We start from the raw sequence: 25848 nt of genomic DNA on the forward strand, positions 1-25848 counted from the left end.
TGTTCCGTTTCAGCTGCTCGTAAGCGAGGGGGCTGGACTTAAATGCAACATGAGGACCGTATAGACTCAACCAGCCCGCACCGCGTCTCTCGGCTCCTGAAAATTTGCTCCACTGTGTTTTCTTTTCGCCAATATTGATCAAATAGAACACACTGCAGTCATTTTACTAACGAAAAACGCATCGAATGTTCAACAACAGTCCTTGTACCTGCAAATTATCTTCTGTATCCTGAACAATATTGCAGTATTTTCTCCAGCTTATGCAAAACATAACCACTTGACACGGACACGTACCCGTTAAAGGTGCCTTTCCCACATTATTTACCTTTTAAAACTATCAAACATGTCACACTCTTTCAAATTGTTGGCTGGTTATTCACAGAACAACCGTGTGAACACAGGAAAAATAAAAAGACTCATGAAATACCCGAGCGAGACTTATAAGCAGGAGTTCCATTTTTGGTAATAAAGCACAATGCACATCGTTGCTGAGATTTCATCACCGTGACAAATCAACGTTTGCTGAACGAAACATCGCCGTTCAGAAAACATTGATCTTGATAACAAGCTAAACAAAGTATTTTCTAAATTGTCATTTGTAGTGTGAATGGTTCCGCTATTTCACGTACAATCTTTGGACTTGTTTGTTGTTTGGACTTGTTTGGACATGCCCATGCAGTAACTAAACCTACCCTTTACGGATATTCACCTTGGATGTTTAGCTTTTTGGCCATAATGTGTGGAACCTGCCCTTGCATCTGTGACATTATTTGAAGAAATGTTGCCAATTATTTTAAGTTACTGAAAGCATTTATCCAAGTTCCATCATTTCGTGCTGTAAGACATTGGAACATAATTCAGGTTTTATTTGCCTTGGGTGGGATTCATCAACATTTGTTTTTAACGTTGACAGTTGTTTTTTTATGTTGATTGAATACAGCTTTTTGAAATATAGCATGTTTAAAACTGGTTTCCTCAGCAAAATCTATTTGTATTTAACATGTACAGTGGTCTACAAATGTTTTGCCACCCGTGGTCAAATTGCATATTTCGTTGAATCACTAAGTGAATACAAGTTACCACAACCTGTGAGGTTACAAAGTTGAACATTACATATTTTTGCTAATTTAAAATCAAAATGAGTTATTATTGGTAGTTAAAATCAGTAAGAAAGGGTTTTCATATTTGATTGTGGATTTAACTCCCCACAGAAGTCAGCACAGCAGAATCTTTGGCCATATTAAGAGAATGAAGATGAACATTAATTTCTTTCCTCTTACTCATACTTCCATATGTAATTATCTCAGATTTATTTTTGATTAGTCCACAAACCAAGAACATTCATTTAGATCAGAATGAAAAGACATTAATTACAATTCAACTATATTTGATGGCCCTTTTTATACACAGACACCATCAGAAAGATGACTGAAGAAAGGGGGTGTACACAGCCATGAGAGGAATTGTGTATTGGTAAACAAATCACTCAGTCACAATGACAGCTGGATAAAATACTGAATATTTATTTATTTAAGTTCATCTTCTACAGTTGGCAAGCTGGCCAATGAATGCTGAAGTCAGATTAGTCTTAGACAGCACAATCGCCCACAATCTGCCAAACATTTGACCTGATATGCTGGAAAACAGCCTACAAATCTTGCTCTTCTGTGAAGGTAAGAATTCTTGCTCAGTTCATGCAGGACAAACTGGATCCCCTTGAATGTGTAGAAACGAAATCAGGACAAATCAAGAAGGGTTAAGTTTGCCAGTCAACATAATGGAAAAGTAAAAACAACAAACAAGTGGGAGTCTTCATTTGAACATGGCAACGTGGAGCCCCGATGAAGGCCATAACATGTAGGTCCAGCACATTTGAACTCAAATACAAAACATAAAATAACAACATATCATGTGACACCTACAAAGTGTAAACAATAGAGTGACACTAAGTAACACAGGTGACATGAGTAACACCTTCGGTGGGAAAGTTGCCATGGAAAAAATTTTAACAAATAATTTAGTCGAAAATAAGTAGATAAACCGCTATGACCATAAGCAATAACAAAACAACTAAGCTGTTCACATCACTGTCTAGTAACACCTGCCTAGACAATAACATGAGTGACAGTAACACCAGAGACAAAATTGCTAAAATGGAGGCTTTTCTATAATGGCTCCCACATGCCATCAGAGCAATCTTGAAATTAAAATTATCTTAAAATTATGTAAAAGAGTGATTTATGAAATTCATGTCATAAAAATCTAATTGCTGAGCATGTAGTCTACATGTAACATGAATGGCAAACATAACAAGACGCATGGAGGCAGAAACTTTTATTTTGAATTGACAGTTCCAGAGGAAACTAGATATTTAGATAGTTTAGATGGAGTGTGGACATTTTAGGTTTTTGTCAGCTAACCAGTAGCACAGCCTGTTGTGCCACATTCAGTCAAAAGCCTTATCAACATAAATAATGACAGAACAGTATGTTCTTTCTTTTTAAAATTTCTCAGAATGCTTTTTTATAGTCTTGCAATACTGTTGCTGACCTTTATCTCTTGAAATCAGCTCGGAGGACACCCGGGAGCCCCATGTTCTCCTATGTGGCTGGTTAGTCTTGAGGTGAAAACTTTTTCAACAAATTTCCCCACTTGGCTTAGAAGGCTGATTGGTCTGTAGCTAGTACATTACATTACAGACATTTAGCAGACGCTCTTATCCAGAGCGACTTACACAACTTTTTTACATAGCACTTTACATTGTATCCATGTATACAGCTGGATATATACTGAAGCAATGCAGGTTAAGTACCTTGCTAAAGGGTACAACAGCAGTGTCCTTACCCGGGAATCGAACCTTTCGGTTACAAGCCCAGTTCCTTACCCACTGTGCCACACTCCCGTCCTAGTATTATTATATGGCTTTTTTTCCAGGCTTGTGAATCATTGTGACTATCGCAGTTTTCCAGAGTTGTGTGAAGTGGCCAAAGGTGTGGCAGATAAAGCACTTCCATCCTATTTTCTTTTTTTTTTAAATAGATGTTCACTTCTGTAGAAGTTACTGATTTTGTCAGCGGATAGTCTGATGGAGCTGAGACAGGGGCAGTTGCTTGACGTTGTGTGTTGTTTTGACAGCTGTTGATCTTGTCTTGACGAATTAATCTTTTTACCTGTTCTTTACGCAAAAAGTCCCCATGTACTCTGCAGGGTAGGAGTGCTGGAGGCGGGCTTTACCTAGAGCCGCCTTTTCGTTCATACTTGTCTTCAATCAGGTCGTCTTTGCGCATATGCTTTTGTGTTGTTACAAAGGTTAGAAGTAGTATATTTTCTATCTTTTTAAAAAACGTCAGGGCGCAGGATATATATATATATATACATAAAGTCAGGGGAAATGCATGAACAATGAATGGCAGACTCCCCTTAAGAGCAGTGGTGAAGCGGAATTGTTTTGTGAAAACACTTCTCAATTGATTGCTATAGGTCAAAAGAAGTATGGGACGAGTTAAAAAGAATTGGGCTATACATATGTGACCAGAAAACAATTTTTACTTCCAGATTTGACGAACATTTTAGTGACAACAAAAGAAACCATACTGGTTGTGCATTTGCACCACTAAGTAAATTGTGGAAAACCAGATATAAAATGATAATGGAAAGTGTCTTCATAAGTGATACTTCTTTAAACTAATTGTAACTGCCTTGAGAAGGAAAAGAACTCTGAACCTTAAAAGAAAGCCCAATGATTTGGAATGGGCTGAAATCGGGATATAACTTTGTGTGATTTGTAAAGGGATGTATGTTATGTAATCTATTTTTGTATGCAAGTTCTTTTTTTTTTTGTTTTTTTTTTTTTTGGGTGTATTGTGAAATGTCATCACCAACAAACCTAAGTCGGGCCCAGTAACGCCCGACTAGTGTTTGAGGCGCCCCCACTGGGGCCATCTTTGATTTAAAAACTGCAAGAGTTATGGTGTCTTTATTAAAACACTTATTATGGGGGGGGAGAGATAATTAGTCCGACCAGTGCACCGCAAGGTACAAAGGTACTTTTTTCCCCTCTGACTACACCACTTATTTACCACGTTTTCCTCGTCCGCGCAGAATTCGCGCGGGTTTTGCTGGGTCCTTATTTAAGGGTAAAGTCGTTTTTTCGAAACCGAGGGTTGCGTCGCCACAGTGTTTAGGGTAACCTGTGATTTAGGGTTACCTGCTACTTTACTGTACCTCCATGTGCTTATTGGTGAACGTCCATTGAAATAATCCAAAAGGCTATACGAAATCGAGCAGGCGATGTGGAATAAATTGGCTGACTTAAGTGGCGATAAATGTTGTATATTGAAAGGCACCTTTAATGTTTGTAGAAAATCCTCTTTTGTGATTTTGTTTAGGGGGCACAGACAGGTTCCAAAAAAGTTCACGTTTTTAAGTAAACGTTGTTTTGAGCAACTTATTGTTCAAAGGGAGAGTGTAATGGATTTAGAATACGAGTAACGGCAATGAAAGTACATCGAGATTTATTATTAATTTAACAAGTGTATAAATTTAATACACGGCGGTTAAAAAGAAAATGTTAGTGGGGGGTTCTTTGTCCCAAAGAAAGACTGAAGGTGCGTTTTTTTTTCGCCGGACCCGCCGTATTGAACCAATAGATTTTGAATATAATATCATGGACAAACAGCTTCCAATGAGAATTGATCTGACGTCACCAAAAGAGAGAGCATGTAAATTTGCATACATCTCTGGCCAGGCACTTTAAGTGCGAGACAGGATGTCGTTTTTGACAGAACAATTTGCGAAATGCCTGAAGCAGCGAAGTCCGCGCCCAAGAAGGGCTCTAAGAAAGCCGTAACCAAGACTGCCGGGAAAGGTGGGAAGAAACGCAGAAAGAGCAGGAAGGAGAGCTATGCGATCTATGTGTACAAGGTGCTGAAGCAAGTTCATCCTGACACTGGTATCTCTTCTAAGGCAATGGGTATCATGAACTCGTTTGTTAACGACATTTTCGAGCGAATTGCTGGTGAGTCTTCTCGTTTGGCTCACTACAACAAGCGTTCTACCATCACTTCAAGGGAGATTCAGACCGCCGTGCGCCTGCTGCTGCCAGGAGAGCTGGCTAAACACGCGGTGTCTGAGGGCACCAAGGCTGTCACGAAGTACACCAGCTCCAAGTAAACGGTGGCGCATTACTACTTGACCAAAGGCTCTTTTAAGAGCCACCCATATTGTCTACAAAAGGCAGAAATTCATGCTGCATTACTACTTTTTATGACATGCAGTACCTCAGCATTTCACGTTTCAATTACACCATGGTAGATCATAGTACATTTACTACATTGGATTAAATTATTTCAAATAGTTCTGTAGGTTATTTTCAGTGTCATCCTTCAATAGAGCTTGTAATTCAGCCATTGGTGCGTGCGTGCGCCAAAATGGGTTTTCCTTGCTCGTATACGCCTTAACGTACAAAAAGTATCGAAGTCAGAAAAGCTCTACAATGAACAGGATGATGTATCCTGTATTTAATTGCACCAACATTACATTTGGCCTGTCTAGAACCCAAATCAAACAGCCAGCATGCATCTAGTTGGACTCACGCGTATTATAATTACCAGTGCTGTGCTTAGTAAATGGGACCTACAGCTGCAACCAGTGAATTATTAGGTGCTTAAAGTGGCCAGTCAAACTGACCACTTGTGAAATGGTGTGAAATGAAGGGTACAGAGAGAAAAGCCTGTATTCAATCAACATTTCTCCTTAACTTTCCCTTAAAGTAAAAGCAAGTATGACAACTTTTCTTGAATTAGTTGAAGTGATGAATGTGAAGGGAAAAAAAACTTTTACTAGTCAGTCAAAGTTAAGGACAAATGTCGACTGAATCTTAACTAAGGGAAATGGCAAATAAACGTGCATTATGTTCTAATTTGTTACAGAACAAAATAATTTCAATAAATTCTTTCAATAACCCTAAATAACGGGGTGGAAATACATTCAACACTTCCAACTCTTGTTAAAACAACATCTTTTGAGGCTCATGATTCCTGCAAGGACGGTTTTGCCGTTGCTGTTTTTTTTTACTCACAAAAAAATCTGCATTATTGAAGTTTATATGTAAAAATTAAAATATATTATTATAAATATATTAAATATATTGATATGCGTGTGATTGTTTCTTGCATTTACAGTTTTTGAGTATATAAACTTTATCATGCCTAACCCTTCAATTAAGCACGTTTTAGAAAGGATCGCTGAAGTCTGGCTGCAGTCCAGCTTTTATCTACAGTTCTTTGTTTCATTTCGGTCGTTCTGGGGCGTGGGCGCAACGGCAAAATTATTCTGATGTTTGATTGGACGACGTCCCACCAATGCTGCAGCCAATGGGTGAACAGTGTGTTGCTATAAATACATGTTGTCCGTAATGGGTATTATACTTTCACTTCAGACGAGACGAAACGAGCTGAAAATGAGTGGTAGAGGAAAAACCGGTGGTAAAGCGAGAGCGAAAGCTAAGACTCGTTCATCTAGAGCTGGACTGCAGTTTCCGGTTGGTCGCGTTCACCGATTGCTTCGTAAAGGAAACTATGCGGAGCGCGTCGGTGCCGGTGCTCCAGTTTATCTGGCCGCCGTGCTCGAGTATCTGACTGCTGAGATCCTCGAGTTGGCTGGTAACGCAGCCCGAGACAACAAGAAAACCCGCATCATTCCCAGACATCTGCAGCTGGCGGTGCGTAATGACGAAGAGTTGAACAAACTCCTTGGAGGCGTCACTATCGCTCAGGGTGGAGTTCTGCCCAACATCCAAGCTGTGCTGCTTCCCAAGAAAACCGAAAAAGCCGTGAAGGCCAAGTAATTCCTTCATTGCACACAGGAGTATCATTCACCCCAAAGGCTCTTTTAAGAGCCACCCACATCTATATAAGGTGCAAAGCTGCCCATTTTGAACCAAATAAATTTAACGATGGTTGGTTAGAATATTTATAAATTTTCTGGTACATAACCTATAGTCTTGATGACATTTTGACATGTTAACCCACAATGTCACGCGTCAAATTGCGAAAGTTGGTGATAATTGATGTTTGTTGCCATTTTACTGTAAAGCACCACTGCAATATTCAAGATAGTAAAACAGTTTAATTATTATTACAATACATTTTATATCTAAGTAACATCACATTAAATCATAGTACGTTTACTACATTTTATTACAGAGCATTTTCTGAAACTTCAATTCAAAGTTTTAACTGTCCATCGTTTAAAGTGTCCGGTTTTCCTATCATGTGTCCTTTTCAACTCTTATTTGTTTAAAGACCACCGTACTTGAAATAAAAATGTCAGTACAGGCTTTACATTTAGTTATCCAAATGTTCATTATTCGTTACATTTTTGGCGGCAAGGGAAGCTGATGAAATTACCCAATAGCCTCGGGGAATTAAGGCAGGCTCAGGGCCAATGAGAATTCGTAAAAGCCTACCCAATCAGCTATTCGCTGGTCTGCTTTAAAGCCGTATGTCGGGCAGTATTGGGCCACATTTGACAAGCAGAAGTCTGATAACTCGTGATGGCTAGAACCAAGCAGACCGCTCGTAAGTCTACCGGCGGCAAAGCTCCCCGTAAGCAACTTGCTACTAAAGCAGCGCGGAAGAGCGCACCAGCGACTGGCGGAGTGAAGAAACCTCACCGTTACAGGCCTGGTACTGTAGCCTTGCGAGAGATTCGTCGTTATCAGAAATCTACTGAGCTGTTGATTCGCAAGCTGCCCTTCCAGCGCCTCGTGAGGGAGATTGCCCAGGATTTCAAGACCGATTTGCGCTTCCAAAGCTCCGCTGTCATGGCTTTGCAGGAGGCAAGCGAGGCTTACCTGGTTGGTCTGTTCGAGGACACCAATTTGTGTGCTATTCACGCCAAGAGGGTGACCATCATGCCAAAGGATATCCAGCTGGCCCGCCGCATCCGGGGAGAGCGCGCTTAAATTGATTCCAAGTGCGCAATCAAAACAACAAAGGCTCTTTTAAGAGCCACAACAGTACTTATGAGCAGCAAATTTCTCCATGGTCTTTTGGCACGTTATTTTTGGGTTTGCTCTTGCCTTCTGAAATGTAATGCTTAGTCGTCGGTCATTGTGGTTTTTTCTATATCGATTATATAGATTTATATTTAATGAACAATTTTAAAACACTAGTGGTTAAGATAAATGGATGCAGATGTCCGAATAAAATAAGTGCACTTTACAATCTTTTTAAACTGAGGTTTCAATATTTGCTATTTGAACCAATAGTTTCTGAGATTAATTTTGGACATTTGAACAGTAATATTTTACAAGCAAATACAAAACAAACGCGCGTTCATGTCGGATTCACAAAAAACCTACAAGGTGGTTCAAGCCAGAAACTACACATGTTACTGACTCGAATGCATGATCAAAATGGAGTAATTTTCCGATACTCACATTAGTTGCATGTACGCACCAGCAGCAAACAAAATGTGCATGTGGGTCCTGCCAGCGCACATGCCAAACAAAACCAAAAGGCTGTTTCATAGAAGAAAGAACCCACCCCAGGACACTAGGCGTCGATGACATGCTTTCTCACAGTTGTTTTAAGCAAACTTGCTCAAAGGAAGAGTGTAATAAACTTTAGAGCGTGAGTAATTGCAATGAAATTACATTGAGCATTTCTAAGTGTAACATTTTAAGGCGCTGGTTAAAAAGAAAATGAGGGGGTGGTGGGTCTTTTGTTTCGAAGAAAGACACGTCCATGTTTTTTGCAGACCCGCCGTATTGAACCAATAGATTTTGAACATAATATCATGGACAAACAGCATCCAATCAGAGTTAGTCTGACGTAATCATAAAAAAAGAGAATGAAAATTTGCATACATCTCTGGCCAGACCATTAAAAACCGACACAAAATACGTTTCCTTCACATCAGCCTGCGAAATGCCTGAGGTTGCTAAGTCCGCGCCCAAGAAGGGCTCTAAGAAAGCCGTGACCAAGACCGCTGTGAAGGGCGGAAAGAAGCGCAGAAAGAGTAGGAAGGAAAGCTATGCCATCTACGTGTACAAGGTGCTGAAGCAAGTCCACCCTGACACTGGCATCTCTTCTAAAGCTATGGGGATCATGAACTCGTTTGTCAACGACATTTTCGAGCGAATTGCTGGTGAGTCTTCTCGTTTGGCTCACTACAACAAGCGTTCTACCATCACTTCAAGGGAGATTCAGACCGCCGTGCGCCTGCTGCTGCCAGGCGAGCTGGCCAAACACGCAGTGTCTGAGGGAACAAAGGCTGTCACGAAGTACACCAGCTCCAAGTAAACTAGCGCAATACTACTTAACCAAAGGCTCTTTTAAGAGCCACCCACATTGTCCACAAAAGGCAAAAATTCATGAACTCTTTCTAAAAATGATAGAGAAGTAGATTAACCAGATTCAGTCCCCGTGTTTAATGCGGGCGAGGCTTCTAGGTATTCTGAAAGGGGTTAGAATCTAGGAGGTGCGTGCGTCAAAATGGCACTTCCTCGTTTAAAACCTTAATACAAGCATGTCAGCGGCACCTAGTGTCCTGGCGTAGTTTTTCCTACAAATCGGTCTTCATTTGTCATGTGCGCTGGCAGAGTAGTAGTCATTTACGGAAATTCACTTTTATCCAGAATTGTGTTTCGCTGATTGTGCGAATTATGAGTACCGGAAATGACTGCCTTAGTTGATTACGCATTAGGGTCCGTCAAATGTGTGGTTTCTGGCTAAAAGCGCGTTGTTTGTTCATATCGCGTTAACAAATACACAGTTCTCCGGTCCGACTTTGTTTCGTACTGCCGGCATTTTTCTTGTAATTGAGAATCACTGAGCTTACTCTTGACTGAATGTAATGTGATTTTGTGTTTCAATTTGTTTTTGTTTTTCTTGATCATCTTAATCAGATGCCCAAATTCATCAACTGGTTTCTTACAATGTGGAGGAGCAGTGGCTCAACTAAGATTTTACCGATAGTTTACCAATATGTTTATTCATTTAAAAAAATACAGTAAATATTTCTACAGTACATTGTGACAACCTCCTGTCAAAACAATTTATTTTCAAGATCATTGGCTACTGGCTGTTGTAGGTTCATGTCTAGCACCATGGGAACCACCTGCGCCTTACACTTGAAAGGGCAATAATAAAAATATAACATTCTCCTGAGTTGTCCAAGGAAGAGGAGTTATTAAAACCATTTCAATCATCATTCCTAGAAAGGACATGAAAAGGTAAATGTGTATGTTAAAAGGTAAAGACAGTTTATTACTAATCTTACAGCAAACAGAATTAATTTGCTTTTGAGCCCATGCTTAAAAATAGTTGCTGCTGTCCATATATCCTGAATAACCAGGATGTGCTTCTGACAGTCACCCTATAATTTTTTTTTTTTGAAACAGAAAGTTAACAGAATTCCATGAACAGGGAATTCATTGGCAGTCACTGCACACACATCCTTCCACAGAAGCCCACCTGGGAATGGGTTTAGTGCAGTGTTCTGCACCGATACCACTCTCTGAAGCACATAAAGGCATCCAGTGAAGCCCCGTACTTACATGGCTCTATACTCTGCAGTAAGAAGTACGATATGCTGACGCCATTTCAGTAATCCTTTGGACACTGAAAAATGGCTGAAAATGCAACTTTGGCTTAAAAACAACCAACATGCTGGCTTTTTAAAATTAATATAAATCAAACCTGCTGGGCTATAACCAATCACATTTTGGACTTAAGTGGACTTGATCCTGAGTTTGGTTACACTGTTGTAAGTCGCTCTGGATAAGAGCGTCAGCTAAATGCCTATAATGTAATGTAATGTAATTTTGCCCAGTCAGAACAGGATGTAGCTTTTTGTAGTGTATATTTTCCAGCATGCACTGAAACTGAAACTGAAATGCTGACATAATGCCAGAAACCGACGAATAAGAAAATGCACAAGAGTATATTGCAATTGTGGAAACACAGAAGCAATCTTGGAAATTATGACATTTTTTTTCTGTACCACAGACCACGGAAACCTGAAAAAATATATAAAACAAGGCATTTAAAAAAAATAAGATTACAGTGCAGATATGGCAGCCATAAGATACAAGAGGCCGGAGTGAGGAGTGTCACTGTACAGGTTTTCAATGCACTTTGGTCTAAAATGGTGGACACATCAGCAATCACAGAAAATTAAAAAAGATTCAAGCTCTTCAGTTAGAGCAAACAACCCCCCCCCCCCCCCATCCCCACACAATGTCAGCAGATTCATACAAGTATGTAACTTTTTCAGGAGCTATGCACTACCATTTCAACAATTATTCAAAAGACCATATCCTTTATCTCCTTCCATTCCCATTTCCTGTGAGATGCACAGCACTCCCTCTCATTATGTGACACATGACATACACACAGATAATTAAATTATTAAATATCAGGCACTGTTACGGTAACTCAGTAAGCCCCCCCCCCCCTCCTTCCAAGTGACTGTGCTGTCAGAATGGCTCCGCCTTCAAATTCCGATACAGACAGCACGTAAACACCATTCCCACAATCTGAGCGAAAAGGAAAGAGAGAGAAGAATGACTGTGATGAGTGACGGACATCACACTCCAGCCTCCCTGGCTTGTACGGTTAATGTGTTTCAACATAACATAACCAAGAGTAGGCCTTTCGGCCCAACAATGCTCACCATTAGCTTTTGCTAATTTCCATATTTGTGACATGCATTCACACCAACAAAAGGTGACACCTCACATTATCCAGTAGCACACAAGATCGAAGTTAAAGAGCAAGCCTTTGCATTGACAGACCAATTCATTCATGCTATCAAATGTTGAGGTGCGGAGTTATTTTTGTTATGCGTCACCATACGAAAGAGTAAATTAGAGATAAGAGTTGTGTGGTGAGTGAAATGCATTATTGCATGCACACTGCTCATTTATTCAGTCTGAAAAATCCATAACTACAGAGAGTTAACAGGCAAATGGAGACACAATGGGCTCCTACAGTGAAGCCTTCTGGTGGCTCTGTAATGGAGCGAGGATTTCCCTGGCCTGGTTTTGGGTACGTCACACCCTTAGAAGGAAAGGCTGAGGTCACTCATTACATAACGGTGCTGAATGATCATGACTACCCCATGCTAAACCATTTCCTTCCTGCAGAACGGGGGCTATTGCAAGGTGACCATACTCCTCACGTCCACAGCCTTCCAGCGGTTTGAGGAGTGCAATGGTAACACTGCCCCTATTTCACAAGCCTTCTCAGTCTTCAGATATAAATGCAATTAAGCATTTATGGAATGTTCCGGACCACCACCCGAGATAGCGCCTCTTCCACTTCCACCCGCTAAAGTGGGAGATTGACTTTCCTGTGGAGGAGTGGTGTCCTATTCCTCCAGATGCCAATGGACTCTACACCACATTGCTTTCAGGTGATATTGGACACATGGGGGGGCCCCACATCCTCTTAACCCTTCGAAGAGAATGTTTTTTGGAATGCTTTTTTTTCTGCTTCCAAAATTCTAAATCAGTGTTCTAGAACTCCATTGAGTAGTGATTGTTACATCAGCACTAGAATGTTCCATTAAAAACATTCTGATCACATATTAGTGACCTTGCACTTTAAAGGTCTAATAACCTTTCATTGGAGGTTCCATTTTTTGGTCACTGCCTGTAGATCAGAAAAGCAAACAGATTTAGGGCTTTGTGAAAACACACCTGCACACCAGCGATCCCAATGCCAACTGCACTGATGATCTTCAAGTGCTCAAGGATGACGTTCCCCAACTTGGTGATGCAGCCACCCTGAAGTAATAGGCACATCAATCATTCAAACATGCACTGCTGTTTAAACAATTACGCCTCTTGCTCTCGTTGAATGTAAGTGTCTCAGGACATCAATTCAAAGGAAAAAGACCATGGACATTATACATTTGATATACATTTGATATACGTTTTTAAATGCATACAATAAAGCAAGTGAAAGGCATTCACATTCGCACTAATGGTGTTCTCTATTTAATCGACTCTAGTGACGTGTTTTCTGTGTCAGTGAAATGATTAAGTGCTTTTCTGAATTCAGCTCTGACTCGGACACCATTACGGAAGTTCTTAGATCAGAACACACCAGCAGAGGTGCGTTCAAGTTCGGCGAACAGAGGCGAATGTTCGTGGCGAACGTTTTTTTTAACAGTTCAATTTGAACGGCTTTTTACAAACATTCCAAATTGTTTGCGTTAAACATAAACAGACATGGCGACGAGAGCGTTTGTACTCACAACCACTTCTGTGATCAACAATGATACAAAAATTACATCTTAATTGACGGCATTATGTTGAACGTATTAGTGGTATATCGCTGGAACTGTAAAATTGAAATTTTAGACCCTCGCCTAAGACTTTGTTGTTGCCAGCTTCACAATGCCGCCAATGTTACTTACAGGTCCAACAGAAAAAAGCCAACTCCGCGTTGCTTTAAATCCTCTTGGAAAACTTCAGTTTACGCCACCACGGAAAAGCAATCCCAAAGTTAAAGGCATACTATGCAGGATTTTTTATTAGAATATATTGTAAAGGGGAATTTTTCTTGTAGTGCTCGAGGGTGTGTCCTCAGTGGAGGTGTGGCTAGAGCTGAGAATGAAGGAGGTCTGAGAGGGGTTTACAAACACAGTCCACAAGGGCCGCAAAATCCTACGTAGTATACATTTAACTCACCAAGTTCTTGAACAAGCTCTGTCGGCTTGTCTTGTAGGCTACGCCTTAGCATGGTAATTTTGTAATATTTTCAAGGTAAAAAATACTAAACACAGTATGCCTTTAATGTTCAGTTTAAACATGTGCTAGTTTAAAATATTGTAATTATTAGGGGATTCATTTTTCCGTCAGGGTAGCACAGAGACTCCTCATGAGCGGGCCAAGTTATTGTCCATGTCTCCCTTGCATTTCACTCAGCCCCTAAAATCCTGCCTCAGAACGATTGACCTGCGAGCTCGCTGACTGACACACTGACCGACCAATCAGCCGGCCGGTTCACCGCCCGCCTCACCTCGACGCTGTAGATGTTGGAGGGGTGTGGCCTGCGACCGCAGCCGCCCGTCGGGGTCTTGCAGCAGCTGTCCGGCACCGCCCGGCTCTTGGCATCTGCCGACCGCACCCACTTACTCTCCAGCCAATCAGAGGAGCTGTTGCTGCCACAGCACTTAAACTGAGACACAGACCGAGAGTTAGAGATGGAGAAATGTGAGACCAGGACAGAGGAAGAGATGAACAGGAGGCGTGGCCGTGGAATACAGTCAGCGAGTCAGAGGGCAGCCCTCATTGGATAATGTCATTAAACGCATAAAAATGGTTTATTACACAACAGGAATTATGACTGGAACACAAACCAGTCCTCCCTTCTTCCTGCCTTCCTCTCTCTTCCTATCCTCCCTCTTTCTCTCCCTCACACTCCATCTCTCTCCCTCCTTCAACCCACCATCTCCGTCTCTCTCTCCCCTGCCTTCCTCTCCCCCTCCTTCTCTCTCTTTCCCTCTCTCTCCCTCCACCACCATCTCCCTTTCTCTCCCGCTCCCTCTCTCCCTCTCCCCCTCTCTCTCACCTCTTGCTGTAGCTTGTCCACAGCCTGGGTTACAGGCTCCTGGCTGGGCTGCCTGTACTTCTCAGTCATGGTGTGTTTCAGATTGTCCTTCAAGTCTTCGCTCAGCTGGAAGCAAAGAGATACACACAGCTATACACACATGCATGCTTATATGCAGACATACACATATCACACACACACACACACACACACACACGTTTATTTGCAGACATACGTATACCACACACACACTTGCATGCATGGTTAAGTGCAGACATTCATATACCACACACACACATGCATGCTTATTTACAGACATACACATATCACACACACACACTTGCATGCATGCTTATGTGCATACATGCACATACCACACACACGCACACACACATACATGATTATGTGCAGACATACACATTCCACACACACACAAATGTGCACACACACATGCATGCTTATGTGCAACCCTTAGAGCCCAGTCGTTAAGTTTTAAGGGTTGTTCCTGCCCCAAGCTGGTGGCTAATTGATCAAGCAGTGAGTTTATAGCAGAGTCACAGGAGGAAGGGGACAGGCGCGTCATGATGCCTTGGTTGACCAGGAAAAAGTTTAACGGTAAACATGACTCAGCGGAAGATCAGTCCCGTGGTCAGGAAGCCAGAGGCCGCAAACGTCACTGTGTAGTTGTATATCATCACACGGTGAATCCCCTGAGATCACACTGATGTAGTGTCAACTTTATTTTATTCTTTGGCACATCTATGCCTAAATGCTGGAGAGTGTTCACGATCCGTTCGACAGTTGAAAAGGGATTTTTCTCCACAATTTAAAAAGTATTATTCTGTCATCCACTACCGTCGTCTTTTGTGGTCTACCAGGTTGTGTGCTATTGCTGAGCTCACCATTGCATTATTGTTTCCTAAAAATGTACCAAACAGTTGTTTATAGCTCCATATTCACTGCAGGAACCTTTTGCGAAACTCAGGAAGTGAAACCTCTTTTCCACCGGAGGATCCAGGGCCGATTTTGGTTCATGGGCCATGGTTCCTATTCTCCTTTTTAGTCCCTGCTCGCGAGGTAGTACTTTTCTAAGGTCTGCAAACTGTTGGGGGGGAGGTTGCAGCACTGAACATTGCTGATTGGCCGGACACAATAGTTGTGAGAACATTTATCAACAGCTAGAGGGCAAGCAAGTTTTGAAATAGAAAAACAAAATCAGACTAAATGGTGGACCAACAACGAGGTGCATTCTATGATCAGCATCTGGTCAGAAGGTGACATTCAGAGGGAATCTGAGTTGGCAACCAGCACTGATCACCCAATAAGTAAACCCATATTAAGTGTTGAGTTTAGTGCTAGTGTAAGATGCAGTGCAAGCAGGAGAGATTTGACTCTGCGGCACAAGTCAGACTGACGCGGCTGACCTGACCATAGTGGAGAGCTCATTCCACCACTGGTGACAGAGTAGAGACATGGCTAAGAAGAGTGTAATTCCCACAGCTAGACTAGCAGGAGTGTAATACTGACAGCTAGCCTAGAATGAGAGAAAAGTTCACAGCTAGCCTAGCAGGTGTGTAATGCTCACAGTTAGCCTGGCAGGTGTGGAATGCTGACTGCTAGCCTAGCAGGACAGAAAGGTTCACAGCTAGCCTAGCAGGAAAGATAAGCTCACTGCTAGCCTGGCAGGTGTGGAATACTGATTGCTAACTTAGTAGGACAGAAAAGTTCAAAGCTAGCCTAACAGGTGTGTAATGCTCACAGCTATCCACGCAGTAACATAATGCTCACAGATAGCCTAACAGGAGTCACAGCTACCTCGCATCCAAACGATGTTCATTACCTTCTGGTAGTAGATGTAGGCAAGAACTCCAGCAACCACCTCCAGGAGGAAAATACACAGCAAAAGGACAAAGTACTGTGGAGAAAGAGGCAGGCCACAGACACGGCATGAGCCACACAACAGAAGCCACAGCGCATATCAAATACCAGTGCGGGTTATATAAACTTACCAGATACTCAGCTCTGTTTTTAACACCGAGAGTTCAGTTTCCATTCGCATTACAGTGAAAACATTCTGGTTCGTGTAAAACCGGATAATGTTTATGTGTGACCACTCGGTGCTTTATTATAACAGGAAAACCAGTCAACGGAACAACAGCACAGCAATCTGGGTGATCGCACAGAAGGCAAATACTGTACTGGCCCAGTGAACTTTCAAGGTCTAATGAATCACCACTGGCTACAACCCAGTGCAATGCGTTCAAAACCCTGGAAAAAAACAGAAAATCTGTGGAGAAGGCATGCTAGACAGAGGGGGGAAATCATGTCATTCCCCTTCAAGCAAACGTGTTTGAACAGGGCTCAGCACAAGCATTTTGCAGGACGTGTCAAGCCATGTCTCCCAGCTAACACAACACTTTTTCCAGACTTCTGGAAAAGTTTCTGGTTAGATTCCCATTTGGTCGTGATAGGGTTGCCAGATGTGCGGAATTTTTACTGGAATGTCCGGTTTTCAAATTATTTGTACATGTCTTCAGCCCGAGTGCTTGCTGGAAGAAATTCATGGGTAGCTTTTAATGAATTCAAGTATTCAAGTCTCAGTCACCCCGGTCCGTTATCGTTTTTCAGACAGCACCCCACCTCGTTCACGATTAAGCTTCCGGCTGTGCATTTTTCCCGGTATTGACTCATTTTTAAATCTGGCAACCCTAGGTTGTGACATGAAGGTAAGTACATCACATAAAACACTCCAGTCATTTTACATACAAACATACTGGGAATATCTACGTGGGCTACCATTTAATCATGATGAAAACACTGAATAAGAAAACTGAATAACACTCCAAGGCCATCCTGATATGTTACTTCTACGTAACTCATAGATAAGACTCAAAGGAGATCCAGGATGGTGGAAGCATTTATCCAAGCTGTAACAACATTCTGGGAACATATAGGCAACCAAAAACCTGTTAGTTTGGTCAGGCAAATCTCCACTGAAAATTAAAAGACACATTCATCCATGCATGTGTGTGTGTGTGTGTGTGTGTTATAAAATTTTGTGAGAGAGTTGTGCGTGTGTGTGCCTGTGTGTGCGCATGCACATGTGTGTGTGTGTGTTATAAAATGTTGTGAGAGAGTTGTGTGTGTGTGCCTGTGTGTGCGCGTGCACATGTGTGTGTGTTATCAAATGTTGTGAGCGAGTTGTGTGTGTGCGCATGCATGTGTGTGTGTGTTATAAAATGTTGTGAGAGAGTTGAGCGTGTGTGTGCGCATGCGCGTGTGTGTGTGTTATAAAATGTTGTGAGAGAGTTGTGTGTGTGTGTGTTCCTGTGTGCGCGTGCATGTGTGTGTGTGTTATAAAATGTTGTGAGAGAGTTGTGTGTGTGTGTGTGTGTGTGTGCACGCCTCTGATTTATCTCCATACTCACCACTCTCAGAAGTCTTCTCTGTTCCTTGAAGGTGGCACAGCAGCCCAGAACACCTGTCACCATGACGATGGCCCCAGCCACAATCAGGATGTAGGCAGAAGCCGCATAGGTAATAGAGGGCAGCAGGCTGATGTAGTCACTCTTCTTAAGCAGCGTCCACAGCCCCACGGCCATCACAGCGCCCCCTGCCAGCTGGGAGGTAACATCACAAGCAGGTCAACTGAAACCGATATCATTTTACACAAAGCTTATAAAAAAATGTATTCTTGCTCATTTATCTTTTCAGAAGTTAATTTAGTGCATAGCTAAATTTAATTAATAAAAATTTCACCATAACCCAGTGTCTTAGCAGAATGAGCCAACGATCAGCCCCCCCAATGTATGTGTAAGGACTTAAAACATAAAAATACAAAAAAACAGTGTTCTTTGACAACACTTGCTAGATTGGCATGATTTATGTACTGGTGTGGATAGATTGCCTATCACCTGTCTGACTGTGACAAATGGCAAGGAAGTCACTGTGTTTGCCATTTTGAAGTCTAAAAAAAGACACGCAAAGACTAAATGTTAAAGAAAATCAAAGTCAGATGGTCATTCGGCCATGAGCAGAGCTGCCAAGGCCCTGCAGGCAGAAACACAGACAGACAGACAGGCAGGCAGACAGACAGACAGATAGGCAGACAGGCAGGCAGGCAGGCAGACAAGCAGAAACACAGACAGACAGACAGAAACACAGACAGACAGACAGACAGACAGACAGACAGGTAGGCAGACAGACAGACAGACAGGTGGGCGGATGGACAGACAAACAGACCTACAGACAGACAGTCAGGCAGACAGATAGACTCACCCAGAAGAGGAAGTTGAAGGCGAAGAGTAGGTACTTCAGACAGATAGTTCCACACGCTTCACTCTTCTCATCATTTGCCCCCATGCTGAGAGAAAAACAGATTTTTTTAACCCTTTAAGTCATAAGATAACAAATATGCGATTAGAATATTGAATATAATATTGGAAAAATTCCAAAAAACCTACTCTTTAGAACGGTTAAAAATTGCTTAAAATATCTCACCATAATTAATTGGACACAGTATTACATAACTGACCTTTGCATAAAAGATTACCGCTTTAAAGATTATCTTCTAATGTCGTGGTTTGAGGAAAAAAAATACTCTCTGTATCCAAGGAGTGTTTTTCATTTCAAGCCAAGGCATTCTGCCTAACCAAATTTTATTGATGCAGATCAAAAACCATGAAAATCACACCTCTGCATACGAACAACAGCCAGTACTCCTTCACAAAGGGATGCCTTTGGAGCCAGCAATCCCATAGTGCATTTCTCTGCTGTTTATAATCAAAGGCCACAGCCTTTTTGAAAATCAACAAAGCAGACCCTTTTGAATCGGCACATATTAATGTCCTGTGTTCTGCATGTTGAGTCGATGTTCTTTTCTTCATGTACAGTATTTTCCCACATCCGTCTTGACTCGCGAACCGTTTTCCACAATTCTGGTCTTCGGGCGTTCATCAATTGATCGTAAATTTATTTTCCCTGCCATATAGCTGGGTGGCAAGCTGGGGGCTCGGAGTAGCGTCTTAACTTTAGCACAGTCACCTCAGCTGACCTTACGAGTTAAGGAGAAGAGCTCTCAAACCTGCTGCACTGTGTCATCCTGTGCTGATGTAGACATTGTAGACAATGCTGTAACTTCTGACCAGAATTTCACCAGTAACTATACTAATATAATGTACTAATATAAATTAATTGAATTGAATTGGCACAAACCCCCCAAGAAAATTGTCAAGTTGAAGTGAGACAACCCACAAAAGAAGAATGTAAAACGGTGTTAAACTATAATACTAAACTCATAGAACACCCGAAGCAAGACAATTAGGTTCTTAAGAAAACCATGAGTACCCTCTAAAAAACAACACAAAACCCTCAAAGGAAACTAGGAAAATGAAAGCTAAGCTACATGACCTGAAATGTAGAAGCATGCAAAATAATATTGTGGTAATGCGAGTGAGGGAGTAGGAAAACAAAAAAAATATCCTGTGACTGAAAGCCTGCCAAAGTAGTTCATGAAAAGTGAACTTAAGATGTCCAACAAGCAGGTGGCAGAGGCTGAAATCGAGAGAGCCCGTAGGATGTAGTGATGGGCAGTTTGCAAACTCAAACAAATCTTTCCAATGGACAAGTAGACCAGAGTCTTCTCTATCAAAGATTTGTTCATTTGATCCTTATTAGTGCTAAGGCTCTCGCACCCTCTCTTCCTTTGTCTCCTTATTGCACTCTCGCCCAATGCACTCTGGGAAAGGCTCCAGAACCCACAGACACCCTGCCAAGGATAAGCGGGTATAGATGATGGCTTATAGAGAACATTGGCTCTGAAAATGTATTTTTTTGTTTATTCCTGCCAGTTTGAAAATCAAAAACAGTTTGAAATGGTCTATACTCCCATATTTATCTTTTGATTTACCTTTAAAAATGTTTAGTGCTTTAGCAGGTGCTCTTACCAGCTTATATTTTTAAGCTCCAATTTGCAGGTCCAGTTCCCTGACCACTGTACAACATTCTGCATGCATGGTGAGCTCAGTAATGTTTGACATGTATTTATTTATTTATTTGGATTTGGCTCTGTATTCCACAATTTTACTCAGAAATCAAACAATTCACATGTGGTTAAAGGGCTAATAATTTTTTTTTCTAAAGCTGAGTATCTTGTCATTTTATTAACAATAATAAAATAAAATAATAATAATAATATAGACAGGCACTGTCACTCAAAGGTGGAAAGTTTCATTTCAGCCGAGCCCACATCTGTGACGTAGAAGTAGATAAAAATCTTCTGCATAAGCAAGTCAAAGCCCCATCTCCACCCCTCTTCTTGATTGATGGGTAAGTATAATGTATTCAGACTGATCTGTGATGACTGCACAAAATGACTCATCTCAAACCACCTGCGGTTCAGTGACAGCCTGGACAGTATTTTTTTCTTCTCTAGATTAGTTTGTCTAGATATACTTTTTAGCCCATTCCAGTTCCAATCCTTTTTCTTTGTTCTGTTCCAGTTTCATTCTTTGTGTCGTTCTGTAGCTCTATATACGGCATTTTAGCTGTTTTCAAATTTTAGCTGAGATGGAAAGCATGGATTTCACTTGACCATGGCTGTCAAAGCACCACCAAGTTACATCAGTAAAAATTAAGATGGATTCTGCACTGAATGTTCAAAGTGAAACTGATTATATTCAAAGTGAAACATTTCAGCCAGCCAAGGTCAGTCTAGTGTTCGTGGTCATGGTCACAATGCAGTTCCTTATCGGGGGAGTAAATAAGATAGAACATGTCAGGAAATTATACAGTTGGATGATTCATTTGTCTACTTTGTAACCACATAAGGACACAACTGTAGTCTTACTTAGCTCATTTTGCTAAAAAAATAAATAAATAAATGAATAAATAAAAAACCCTTTGTTTGTCTTTAGGCTAACGATAATTCAGATTTGCTGAAAGCTTGATGAACGGTAGGTCCCTATTCAGATCAGTAACAGACACATTATGAGGCTGAGAAATAAGGAAAAGCAGGCTAGAGACACAGACCAAAAGCAACTGTTTGGAACATCGTTGAGAAGAAAGAGAGCATAAGTTAGCTCAGTAATCGCAAAGGACCAGGTCGGCTAAGGAAGAGCTCTACAGTTGACTGAAAAATTCTCACCATAATGAAACCCCCAAACAACTGTCTGACAGCTCAGATACACTCTTCGGGTGGCAGGCCTGGATGTGTCAGTGCCTGCTGTCTACATAATACTTCACGAGCAGAACCACAGAGACTACACTTTGCAAAATACAATCCACCAGTCAGCCCCGATAACATGGTGGTTATGATTTGCTAAGAAGTACCTAAAAGAGCCTGCAGTGTTCTGGAGAAAGCTCTTGTGAACAGATGAGACCAAGGTTCACTTGTATCAGAGTGATGGCAAGAGCAAAATGTGGAAGCCAAAAGGAACAGCCCAAGATCCAAAGCACCCTTCTCATCTGTGAAACACGGTGGCAGGGGTGTTATGGTTTGGGCATGTATGACTGCCACAGGTACTGGCTCACTTGTCTTCATTCATGATGTAACTGCTGATAGCATCAGCAGAATGAATCTGAAATGTACAGAGGCATCATGCCTTCTCAAGTTCAACCAAATGCACTCAAACTCATTGGACAGCGCTTCATCCTACAGCAAGACAATGGTCTCAAGCATACTGGTACAGCAACAAAGGAGTTTTTCAAAGCCGAAAACTGGAAAATTCTTGACTGGCCACGTTATTCACCAGATCCCAGTCCAACTGAACATGCGTTTCATATGCTGTGGAGAAAACTTAATGTAACTAGCCCCCAAAACAAGCAGGACCTGGAAATGGCTGAGGTACAGTCCTGGCAGAGCATCACTTAATAAAAATGACACTGTATTGGCACCAATGTGTCAATAATTGGTATGTTTTGCAATTTTTAAAAAATCTTTTGTTTTCCTATACCTTTGCCAATCTTACAATATTGTATGTTTCAAGTAGCATTATTATTTAACAAATAATCTGGGTTTTTATTGGTATGTGTAGTTAAAACACTTCATAAAACACTAAATATTACCAGAACCGCCTTCCTTTTGTCACAAATATTTAGACTGACCTCAGACATACCGGGCCGGTCTATTTTCACATTGAAACACAAAGAGAGATTACTAAATGCCAGGCTCCCATCTTTCGTGACAACACAGAGAAATGCTGGGAGACTAGAAACAGAAATTCCACTGAGACATGGCTAATAGTTATTTTTCCAAACGCGTACACTAATGAACTAAAAACATTAATAAAAATAACTTTAAAATGAGCTGAAGAGAGTTTAGGGCAATGTAGAATGTTCAATGCGGGAGTGAAGATCCCAAATCCAAATTCAAAAGTCGCAGTAAACACAATACAACTGTCATCATTTTAAGTTCACGTTCAACAATGCAAATTTGCGGGTTATTTATGATTTGAGACAACCTGTTGTTCATTTCGATTACAAAAGTTAAAAAAAATGTAGTGATGTTCCAGTGGCGTGGAAAGGTTGGGCCATGTAAGTTCACTTAAAATGGACAATGCTGATTACTTTAAATCAAAATTCAACTCATAGTTCAGCAAAAATAACTAGACTGCACTTCCAAGAACTCTAACTGGTCTAGGTAGCTGATCTATTATTAAAACCAGAGGCACTAGTGGTAGACATCTGGATTTAACCCGATTACTAGGTAGCTGCAGTTCCCTTTTGCGGTAGGCTGGCCTTTGTGAGGTTACACCAACTATTAAAAACGTCATGTCCATAACACCGAAAAAACACCAAAAGAGTAATCACACATATTAACGTTGAAATATGAAGTTTATGCATTACCTGTTGCCGAACCTTGTACCCACGCGCACTTATTCCTGCGGTATCAAAAGCTTCGAGCGCAAATAAGAAAAATGGAACCGTTTAATTATTTCGCCCTGTTCTCTCCTCGATGTCTGTCAGTCAGAAAAGGATAAAGAATGCGACGGTCAGAGCCGAGAGCACTGTCGGAGGAGCTCCTCCCATCACGGTTAGGCTTTCTGCGCCTTCTTGGCGAAACCGCATATTTGTTCCTGAAAGAAACAACGATGTCGAGGGGCAAGACCAGAAAATAAAAGGAAGGTATTTACGTAAAGACTCGGAATGCATTCTTCGCGACCAGGCTGATTTGGGATCAGTGAAGTTCAACCTGAGTTTTTATGAAATAATCCAATGAATGCGACATTTGGTAATACCTCATTTATTGGCTGCGGCCTTGAATACCACGTATCAACATCTCATCCATTTATCTCCTAAATACACAGAAACTTCCTTATTTATATTAAAAAATACATTTAATGTTATTTCTGTATGCATGCCTAATTTGTGATTTTTAAACAGTAAAGAACAATTTTCTTAATAAGACAAGGATCTGAGAAAGCTTTAGTGATAATAGGCATCATTAATATAAAAAATTGTAGATTAAATTAAAGTTTGAATACTAATACAGGTTCCGATTCTTTTGATCTTTTCATTGCCCATTCGCCCCTTGTTCTCCATATGTTGAAGTATTCCGCGTTTCCAAAACTTTCCAAAAACCATTCTGTCAGGATATAAAGAAAAATATAGGCTACTATATAACAACGCGCAATAACAAGAGAAGGCAACCATGGTAGCTCTCCAGAATACTCGTCAGAAGTCTTGTAAAACATGTTAAAAAAATATTTACCAAAAAAATAATTATATTCTATTCATGTGCAAACGATGGTCGACATGCCGATTTCACTTTTCTCACACCGAATATTACTATAAAAGTGTGTTATTACGTATGTGGCTGGTAGAAGGTTAAAAATTCTGTGCTTGTAACGGAGTGATTTATATTTAGTCGCAGGAACAAGAAAAATGATCAAACTTATTGGTCAGTTTGTGGGTTTATTTTTCCATGCATGTTCACGTGGGCGATGCTTTCCTAAAAGAATGCGGTTTACTTGTGGAAAAGCGCGTGTTCTTGCCTGCTTGGAGACAAAAGGCGGGGCTCCATTTGTGAGTTAAACTAACGCGGCATTTTCGTGTTCAGATCTGTTAATAACGAGGAAAGTTTTCGTCTGTTCTGCTGCGCGTTGCGTGAGCGCGCGCGCACTGCACAGAACTGGTGAGCTGTGTGGAACTTCTCGCATGTAAACCAGCAAAGGAAGTGAGAGTGAGGACGTTATTAGACGTTTACTCACGGCGAGCGGGTAAATCATTGTCGAGGAAGGGAGGGTTGTAAATCTCAGGAAATATTAAGTGAATGGGCAATGAGGCTAAATAGGGTAATGCAATTTATGGGGAGTATTCAGAAAAAATGAACGAATGTCACTTTAGAATGAAATTCTACTCTTTTTCCATTGTTTCTTACACAATTCTAAGGAGAGGCAGTGCTTCATACCACTATCAAAGAGGTACGAAGCTCGCATTCAGGACAGCAGCTGTGTGCTTGGAGGCTGATAGCCACGTGTCTGCATGTACTGAGGAAATCTGTGCATTTTAAAGGTACACCATTTTGTTTTTGACAATTTGATATTTACAGATCAGCGGACTTAATAAAGCCTCTTTATTCTCTCTATCCCGTGTGGTCCTCAGTGTTAACTGACGCAGTGCTGCGCGTTTTGGTGCTGCAGCACGGCACTCTCCGCCTCTACTTGCAGCAGGTCCTGCTGCTGTTGGAGCTGTCGGCCAGGCAGAGGGCGCTCTCGCACTGCCGATCCTGCAGGGCTGCCAGCAACCTGAGAGAGAGAGAGAGCAAGAGAGAGAGTGAGCGAGCGAGAGCGACAGAGAGTTTTTGTATTGTTAGAGGTTTTTGTTCTTATTACTGTACTTATTAGTGTTTGTTATTCGACCTGTATGCTGTCTGCAGGTTTGGCTTTGATTATTTATTTGTGTATATACATTTTTTAAAATATTTTTTTAATGTTTTATTATTATGTATTAATTACATCTTATATGCAAGTGTTTAAATATGAATGGCTTTAGCAATATTGCTTGTATAGTCATGCCAATAAAACACTGTTGAATTGAGAGAGAGAGAGAGAGAGAGAGAGAGAGAGAGAGAGAGAGTGAGTGTTATTGTATTGTCATTTTATGCTCTATATTTTGACAAAATATGTATGTTTCTCAGCTAATTGAAAATGAAAATAACTGACAGTGTGTGATTGTAACATTGTACCAGGGTTCCAGTGTAGGGTACAGTGAAAAAGGTCGGATGATAAATTACTGCTGTTATCCTGCAGATTATTGACAGTGAGAGTCAAAATGGAGGCAA

At 41.2% G+C, this 25848-nt stretch overlaps 6 protein-coding genes across 7 annotated transcripts in view; 4 read left to right on the forward strand and 2 right to left on the reverse strand.

Moving 5' to 3' along the window:
* The first annotated feature begins 4729 nt into the window (after nt 1-4729).
* Nucleotides 4730-5218, forward strand: LOC118214985 (histone H2B-like). The gene has a single exon (XM_035395303.1). The coding sequence runs from the start codon at nt 4798-4800 to the stop codon at nt 5170-5172; it is 375 nt and encodes a 124-aa protein (XP_035251194.1). The 5' UTR covers nt 4730-4797; the 3' UTR covers nt 5173-5218.
* Nucleotides 5219-6446: 1228 nt separating this feature from the next.
* Nucleotides 6447-6902, forward strand: LOC118214983 (histone H2A). The gene has a single exon (XM_035395299.1). It carries the CDS (start codon nt 6461-6463, stop codon nt 6845-6847), a length of 387 nt encoding a protein of 128 aa, XP_035251190.1. The 5' UTR covers nt 6447-6460; the 3' UTR covers nt 6848-6902.
* A 280-nt stretch (nt 6903-7182) lies between these two features.
* LOC118214980 (histone H3) lies at nt 7183-8222 on the forward strand. Its single transcript, XM_035395296.1, has one exon. It carries the CDS (start codon nt 7556-7558, stop codon nt 7964-7966), a length of 411 nt encoding a protein of 136 aa, XP_035251187.1. The 5' UTR covers nt 7183-7555; the 3' UTR covers nt 7967-8222.
* Nucleotides 8223-8807: 585 nt separating this feature from the next.
* On the forward strand, nt 8808-13074 carry LOC118214984 (histone H2B-like). Of its 2 annotated transcripts, XM_035395301.1 has the most exons (2): nt 8808-9153; nt 12155-13074. In XM_035395301.1, the coding sequence occupies exons 1-2, from the start codon at nt 8934-8936 to the stop codon at nt 12211-12213; spliced, it is 279 nt and encodes a 92-aa protein (XP_035251192.1). In that variant the 5' UTR covers nt 8808-8933; the 3' UTR covers nt 12214-13074. The 2 variants fall into 2 exon arrangements, with proteins under 2 accessions (XP_035251192.1, XP_035251191.1); XM_035395300.1 differs by lacking the exon at nt 12155-13074 and having other exon boundaries at nt 8808-10175.
* LOC118214978 (CD151 antigen-like) lies at nt 10835-23700 on the reverse strand. The gene is made up of 8 exons (XM_035395293.1): nt 23412-23700; nt 18846-18930; nt 17996-18187; nt 16408-16482; nt 14589-14693; nt 14037-14195; nt 12710-12796; nt 10835-11545 (listed from the first exon to the last, which is right to left on the reverse strand). The coding sequence occupies exons 2-8, from the start codon at nt 18927-18929 to the stop codon at nt 11486-11488; spliced, it is 762 nt and encodes a 253-aa protein (XP_035251184.1). The 5' UTR covers nt 18930; nt 23412-23700; the 3' UTR covers nt 10835-11485.
* Nucleotides 23701-23792: 92 nt separating this feature from the next.
* Nucleotides 23793-25848, reverse strand: part of cracr2b (calcium release activated channel regulator 2B) — a 33656-nt gene continuing 31600 nt past the window's right edge. Inside the window, exon 18 of the mRNA XM_035395292.1 lies at nt 23793-25312. Within this exon, the coding sequence (XP_035251183.1) occupies nt 25225-25312 (88 nt within the window). The 3' untranslated portion in view covers nt 23793-25224. The remainder of the gene's footprint in view (nt 25313-25848) is intronic.

The sequence above is a fragment of the Anguilla anguilla genome, chromosome 16 (genome assembly GCF_013347855.1).
Source record: "Anguilla anguilla isolate fAngAng1 chromosome 16, fAngAng1.pri, whole genome shotgun sequence".
NCBI lineage: Eukaryota > Metazoa > Chordata > Actinopteri > Anguilliformes > Anguillidae > Anguilla > Anguilla anguilla.